The sequence below is a fragment of the Orycteropus afer genome, unplaced genomic scaffold (assembly GCF_000298275.1).
Source record: "Orycteropus afer afer isolate SDZICR_OR568_19922 unplaced genomic scaffold, OryAfe1.0 scaffold00085, whole genome shotgun sequence".
Classification (NCBI taxonomy): Eukaryota; Metazoa; Chordata; class Mammalia; order Tubulidentata; family Orycteropodidae; genus Orycteropus; species Orycteropus afer.
The window spans coordinates 10,449,428-10,457,216 of NW_006921672.1; the positions used below are offsets into that span (position 1 = coordinate 10,449,428).

At 38.3% G+C, this 7,789-nt stretch overlaps 1 protein-coding gene across 1 annotated transcript in view; it reads right to left on the reverse strand.

The window, feature by feature from the left end:
- Window positions 1-4,109: 4,109 nt before the first annotated feature.
- The window catches only part of KLHL11 (kelch like family member 11), a 14,318-nt gene continuing 10,638 nt past the window's right edge, over window positions 4,110-7,789 (reverse strand). The window contains exon 2 of the mRNA XM_007942135.2: window positions 4,110-5,691. Coding sequence (XP_007940326.1) covers window positions 4,110-5,691 — 1,582 coding nt within the window. The remainder of the gene's footprint in view (window positions 5,692-7,789) is intronic.

Below are 7,789 nucleotides of genomic sequence, written 5' to 3' on the forward strand. Positions count from 1 at the left end.
GCATCTTCACTTAGCTAATAAAAAGTCTAAGCAGTAAGAATTAATTCTTTTTTTAAATAAATGCAGTGTTTAAACTTAAGAGTACTGGAAAGTGTTCAACTTAAGGGAGCCAGGGTTGGATGAATTGAGGGAATAGGAAGGAAAAAAGAAGGCAATTATATTCAACAGTGTATAATTAAAATGGGGGAAAAAAAGTACAAACCAGCTCTAAAGAAATATGTTTATTTAAAACTCACATTGAAACGATTAGTAGCTTTAACATAGAACAAGATAGCTTTAGGAACATAAAACAAACTATTTTACAATGTTATGTCTCAAAGTGTCCTAAATACGGCATCTCCTAACTTCGGAGAGAACGCCAAGATAATGCTTTCAGCAAAGTGGGGGCCTGGATATTGCTAGCCCAAAGAACTCACTATATCAACTCAAACTAAATATTCATTTTATAAATAACTCAATGAGTCCTAGCACATTACTGTTCATGATTGCATTATGCAGGAGGGTTAAGTTAACAAGTGCTCTATTGTATGTGCTTCAATGTGAGACATTCCTAGTCATGATCCTATAGGAGTAAGACAGAAGCCCACAAAGGTAATCAACAAAGAGCAGGAATTTGGTCAATTAAATTCCTTGAAGCAAAATGACTATTGAATTAGGTTACTGTATTACATCACTCAACTATGAGTTGTTTTGTTTCCAATGACCAGGACATATAACATAAGCATTGTAACAAAAAAAAAGACTTTTTCAAGAAAGTAAAGTGGAGTGGTGGAATGTGACAAAATGTTTGACAATCAAAGAAATGAAAGATTTGTTCCTCAAATACTCCACAATTAAATGGCAATCTGTAATAAGCACCCTATTTTTCTAGTGTAAGCAGAGAACTCGTTCCACAATTCTGTATATTTTCAAAGACATGACACATGGTCAATATATTCTTTATGTAAGCTTAATTTGAGGAAGTACAAAAAATTTTTAGATAAGACCAAGTAATTAAAACATACAATTCAGTTCACTACCTGTAGTTTAGTGTTGACAGAATTATGAAGCAGAGAATGAAGTATTTTAAACATCACATGCTATACTATTTAGGAAGAAACATGAAGCGGAACAAAGTATGTCCAAGAAACTGCCTTACCAGCAACCTGAATGGCTAAACAAACAAACAAACAAACAAAAAAACCCACACAAATCTCCCATATACACTATTTCTCTAGCTTCAAACAGAAGTCTGTTCTATATTTAAAAAGGACAGTATTTTTAATTTTTCTGGTCCCAGAAATACTATACAAAACCAGGTTATCAAAAAAGTGATGTCAACAACTTTTAAGATTATTTTAGCAAAACAAGGCTTTTTCAATTGGCACAGCAAAAGCAAAGTTGAATATCAAGACACACAGGCTAACCATGCACACAACTCCAAGTGAGACGGATTAAACACTAAGCCCATGACTGACATTCTCAATATGACCACTGATTTTTTTTCCCCCCACAACATGGTAAAGGATACCCATTCTAAAATACAAGTGGTCTCACTCCAAGTTATATACAGTCATTACTTTTTGGTATAATCAATTATACCTCCTTCTTCCACAAAACAAAAATAAAAGCATCAAAACAAACAAACAAAAAGCTTGCTTGAATATACATGAAGTTGTGTTTGTAAAGCCACGTTTTTGACTATTCAGATTACTACAACCTTTTAAGTTTTCAGCAAAAAGGAAATTTCTCTCCCAAAAGCCATCTAGGTCTCGGTCATCATAATCAGAAGTTATTTACAGTTTACAATTTCAGAATGTCAGCCTTGAACAGATTTAAGCAAATCTGGTTTCTTTACGTATTAACAAAGTTAGTTAGGATATTTCAGAAACACAAGTTACTGATGTGAAATCACACATGTGAATTCAAATGCGACAATTAGGAATTCAATAATCAGGAAAACCTGCACACATCATCATGCAATGAAGGACTTACCCCTTCCTTTCAGCCATGGCCTTGGCTGCCTGCCAAGTTAAAAAACAACAGTTTCAATCAAGGTTTCAAAACCAGATTATACCTAAATCTTAGGACTTATAATTTCTGGCACATGATGTGCGTTGTATGTGTGTGTGGGAGAACCCAACTCTACAAATAACTTGGTAAATGACTATCTCAGAAGACAACTCTGAGACAAAAAAAAAAAAAAAAAAAAAAAAAACCTGCTTACATTATACCCTTCTGGAGAGAAACTGGCATCCTAGGGAGCTAAATTATTTCAACACAACCAAAACAAAGCTTGCTATGCTGTCTGTAAGAAAGAAATGAGAACTTCAATGAGCTTTTCTTACTTGCACAGACCTCTTACAACTAAGAAAAAGTTGAATTTAGCACTTATTGGACTCCAAGTGTCTTCATATAACTATAAATAAAAAGAAATCCAAAAAACCAGGAGAGGTGGGGTGGAGTAACAAAGCCTCATCTGCGAGACTTGCAGCATGCCCCCCCAGTCTAAGTTAAAACGGTTTTGGTTTTGAAACGTATTTCCAACATATTTATTGAAAAACCTTGCCTTAAGCATGGATACTAATGTAGAAATTTCAGAAAAGTTCTTATTCTTAGCACAGGGTCCAAGGGATAAAACAATAGTCTTGTAGCAAATGGAGTCAAAATTTCTGGTTGTGCTGTTTTCCCTGATGTCTGATCATACAACTACTAAGAAAGTTGGCTTTAATTATAATGGATTAGGAAAAAAAAAATTACTATACTTGGAATTCAACTTCTGTACTGGTATACTAGCATGTCTAAGATGGTAAAGACATTTTTTAAAAAACAATAAAAATAAACCGGACCCATCTGATTGCCAACCATCAGAGCTGGACCTCTGCCTGCTCAAGGAAAAACAAGTCCTTTCTGTTAACTGCAGGGGTCAACCTGAGTGAGTGCTGATGTGTGCAAAGCTTGAGTGGGTAAGAGAAATCAGATGAATGCACATGCCTACAAGAAACATAACTGCAATGCCACATTTTTAAGAGCCAGAATTATGCACCCAAATCCAGTATTCTGGGCTCAAAATTCCAATTAAACCCTGGGGCAACTGGGTAAACTACTATCACTATCAGGCCGAGATATAATGAAGAGTCTCTTTAGCAACATTTCTCTAGATCATTACTTCCTTTCCATTCTGAAGAATGTTTTTTTTTTAGAAAGGAATGAGGATTCTATACACTATGCATTAGAGCAAAAATTAAAATGGAAGGCATTGAGTGTGGATTGTCATAAGCATTATTTACACTCACCAACTTATCCTCAAATAAACCTGTAACTTCTGAAAAAAGTTTAAATGTTAAATGCTTGGCTTTGTAGTTTACATTAATACTACTTTTCTTTCTCCAGACACAAATGTAATTTTCTCTGTGTTCAATCAGCTAAAGAGTAATACTTTTGGCCACTACCATCATCTCAGCTTGATGGCTTAAAGTCCACAACACAATTGCTAAAGAAATAAAAAATATTCAAAAAATGTATGAGCCAATCACAAGATTTTCATCAATCATCTCTTCTGGAATTACACATGACAGCATTTCTAGATAAACACATACAACAAAACATCAACACAAACATTCTAAAATCTTGCTGAAAAATTGTGCTTTTTCCTTTCAATTTCAATCTCACTATTGCACATGCCTCCTATAGAAGAGGGTTTAATGCATAAATTCTCATCTTGTCAAAATCAACCATTCTGGAAAAAATGAAGAAGAAAATCAAAGTAAATGTGCAAGTAAAATTGGTGCTTAAAGCATGTTCAAAATATAAGTCCCTAAGATAAAGGAGTTATAACTTATTGGCAGAAAAACAGCCAAGTAACTACACCGGATTTTTCCACTTGTCTTTAATAAGATCCTATTTAGCTAATACACACACACACAAACCAAGGAGAAAGATTGCAAGCTAACAAAAGTTACCACGTATGGAATCGAGTTTCCCATTCTTCAGTTTTTAACTACTTTTCCTTTATTTGTGATAAATTAGTTCAGGTAGAAAATAAGTTATTGACACTTTTTCCAGTAACAGTCTGTATAGCTTCAGCCTCAGGAAAACACAACTGTTTTAAGCTGCACCTACTAGAGAACCTAGCATTCGATCTGAGAGCTTGGCACTCGCCGCATGTTTAGGGCATGCCGATGTATTTCTTGCATTTGTCTGATCCGGTCCTTCTGCCACATTAAGTTTTGAGGCATAGGATACCTCTGTGTGCCGTGCAAGTACCGGTACGGGATTCTCACGTGGCAAGCAGTGGCTCTACAACGAGGCTGTGGCATGGGAGGAAGCAGCATCCACCTCTTCCTCTCAGCACAGTACCGGTAGGCTTCTTTCCGATACTGTTTGTCAATATCATCACTGTTTTTCCAACCTCCAATAATGAAAACATCATCTTTGTAATAGCAAATGGCTGCTCCTTCAATGCTCAGGACTTCTGGAGGTAAGCTTTCAAGGATCTCATCAGATATCTGGCTGGCAATTTTTCGAACCGCCTCTTCATTTTCTAAAGAGTAACTCTTAGGACAGCATGACGCTGTCTGGTAAAAGTTTGAATTAACTACAGACATCTGGAAAAAGCAGTAATTGTCAATAAGTGGTAAAGATTCCACATCTTGCCACTGTCGAGTCTCTGTATCATAACAAGTAATTACGGCTTTTAATCCGTCTTCAGTGTCACGATCCACAGGAGTGCGGGCAGCAATGTATACAAACCGGTCTTCAATGGCGAGTGCTTTGACATCTCGTAGAATCTTTGGTGCCGATTCCAAGTTGTGCCATTTATCAAGCTCAGGATTGTAAACAGTCACATCTTTAAAGCCAGGACTAAAATTGCCATGTCCTCCAATGCTATAGAGCTTTCCTTTGACTTCTGTTAGCCCAAAAGAGTGCTTTCTTGTCATCAGACTACAAACATGTTCCCACGTATTCAAATTTGGGTTATACCTTTCCACAGTTTTAGCAAACCCTGGTTCCATTGATCCAGCAACATACACATAGGATTCTGTTACTGCAACTGCATGTCCATCAAGGTGATTATGAATATGAGGCAAGTTTACCCATCTGTCCTCATCTACAAAATATCCCACACATTCACTTAAATAGTCCCCCCCTTCTGACACGCCTCCAATAACCATGATCACGTCCATGTTTTGCCCGTAGCGAGGTAACAGAGAGACATGAGAAGTGGGGTGCTGGAACGTGCCAGACTGTATGTTCTCGGCTCTCAGAGCGTGCCTCTCCACTGCATCGGCCACCAGCTTGACGCAGACTTCATTACTGGCCACCAGCCTCTCTGGTTTGACATGCCGAGTAAGGTACGTAGGCTTCATCTGGGACAATCTCAGCAACTTAAAAAGTTCTTCAAAGTATCTCTCTCTCTCTTCAGCATTTCTCTGAACCCATTTCAAAACTGTTTCAAAGAGCACCTCTTCAGAATCAACCGTAATTTCCAAGTCTGAAAGCCAGTCTCGAATGAGATGGAAAGGTAAAGTGTAAAATTCTTCATCTTGAATTACTTTGTGGAAATTTCTCCGTATCATATCGGCAGCTTTCAGAGCAAGCTGGCTCAGGGTGTACATGTGAGCTAAACTATGAATGGCCACACAATTAGAAAGATGAAGCTTTTTCTTGAGGAATTCTCCACAAAATTCTTTTAAACGAATTAATAAAAACCTAAAATCAAGAAAAAGAGAAAAGATTAATTTCCAAATGTGTGTATTTCACAAGGTTGCATTTTGAGAGCATCTGAATTACACAAATTGAAATGGTGAGATTAATTTCACCTTATGCACATTTGAAAAAGCAAATCCCCCAGATTAAAAAATATTGTGCTGAAAAAGTATGTTTGAAAGCATAATCTTTCTATATAATAGTATAAATATTATTTATATAACTTACAGATAATTGTATATAAATCACACACACATATACTTATATACAGAGTAGAATTTTGAATTATATAACAACAGCTTTCTGGAAAACGTCCTCTAATAAAGTATAACTGTCTTTATTTTCACTTTAATTTGCCCTCCACAAATCCTATCCATTGCCTCTGCCTCCCTGTCCTAATCTCTTGCCCTCACTAGCTTCTTCTTAAGTGAGGCAGGGTCTCAGAGAAAAGATTTTATTAAGCATCAATTATATGGTATAACCATCACCCATCTGTCAGTTTGTCATACTGTGGTGGCCTTGTGTGTTGCTGTGATAATGGAAGCTATGCCACCAGTATTTCGTATACTAGCAGGGTTACCCATGGTGGACAGGTTTTAGTGGAGCTTCCAGACTAAGACAGATTAGGAAAAAAGGCCTGGAGCTCTACTTCTGAAAATCAAGGATCACAACAGAACATTCTCCAACTTGCTTGCTTTGGACATGTCATCAGGAGGGAAAAAAACAAACAAACAAACAAACTCACTGCCGTTGAATCAGATCTAACTCATAGTGACTCCTTTTTGGGTTTCCAAAGTGCTATCTCTATGGAAGTAGATTGCCCATCCTTCCTTCTAAGGAGCAGCTGGTGGGTTTGAACCACCAACCTCCTGGTTAGCAGTCAAATGCCTTAGGCACTACACCACCAGAGCATCAGGAGGGAGGAGGGATTAACTGCTGGAGAGGACATCATGTTTGGTGAAGCAGAGGGCCAGTGAGGGCAAGGGAGATCCCTCAGTGAGATGGACTACATAACAGCCACAGCAATGGACTTGAAGATGTTGATGATCATGATGATGCAGGACTGGGCATAAAGTTGTACATAAGGTCATCATCAGTTAGAGTCAACTCGACAGCATCCATCCATCCAACTATCTATCTGGTATAAAGAGCCAAGCAGGAACTGTGACTCCCTGGAGGGTCTGTCTGGTCAGATTATCAGAAAGAATAGCAGTTTAAGTTTGTGTTACAGCTTTTAATCTCTTCTCCAACAGAGCTTTCTCCATGGGCACCTGGGTTCCCATTAAGGCAGGGATGGTAAAGGCAAACTCAAATATCCGAAGAAGCCAGAACACAAAACATAAACAAACAGTACATATGTAGGGCCCACCAAAAAAAGAACCAAACTCACTGCCACTGAGTAGATTCCAACTCATAGTGACATGCCACACACACCTTGGGTTTCCCATGTGGCAGATCTTTACCAAAGCAGACTGCCCTGCCTTCCTTTCACGGAACAGCTGACGGGGTTTGAACCACCAACCTTCTGGTTAGCAGTTAAATGTCTTAGCCATTGCACCACCAGAGCTCCTACAGGATTGTCCAAGTAAAAAGCAAGAGTAGTATGGCACATAGCTGACTACAAGTTTTCTGTCCACCTAAATTCATTTAAAGTTAAATTTAAAAACAAACAACAAAACAATGGTTTCAGACAAATTCAGTTATCTGGCAGCACTCAGCTGTAAAGGTAGCCAATTTGAAACCACTGCTTTAAAAAGAATAGTTGTTGTTGTTAGGTGCCGTCGAGTTGTTTCTGACTCATAGTGACCCCATGCACAGCAGAACGAAACACTGCCCGATCCTGTGCCAGTTCCATGATCCCTGCTATACAAGTGAGCCCATCATCACAGCCACCTGTCAATCCATCTCTTTGAAAGCCTCCCCCTCTTTCGTCGACCCTCCACCCTACCAAGCATGACATCCTTCTCCAGGGAATGGTCTCTTCTGACAACATGACCAAAATAGGTGAGACAAAGTCTGGCCATTCTCGCTTCCAAGGAGCATTTTGGGCGCACTTCCTCCAGGACAGATCTGTTAGTTCTTTTAGCAGTCCATGGTACTT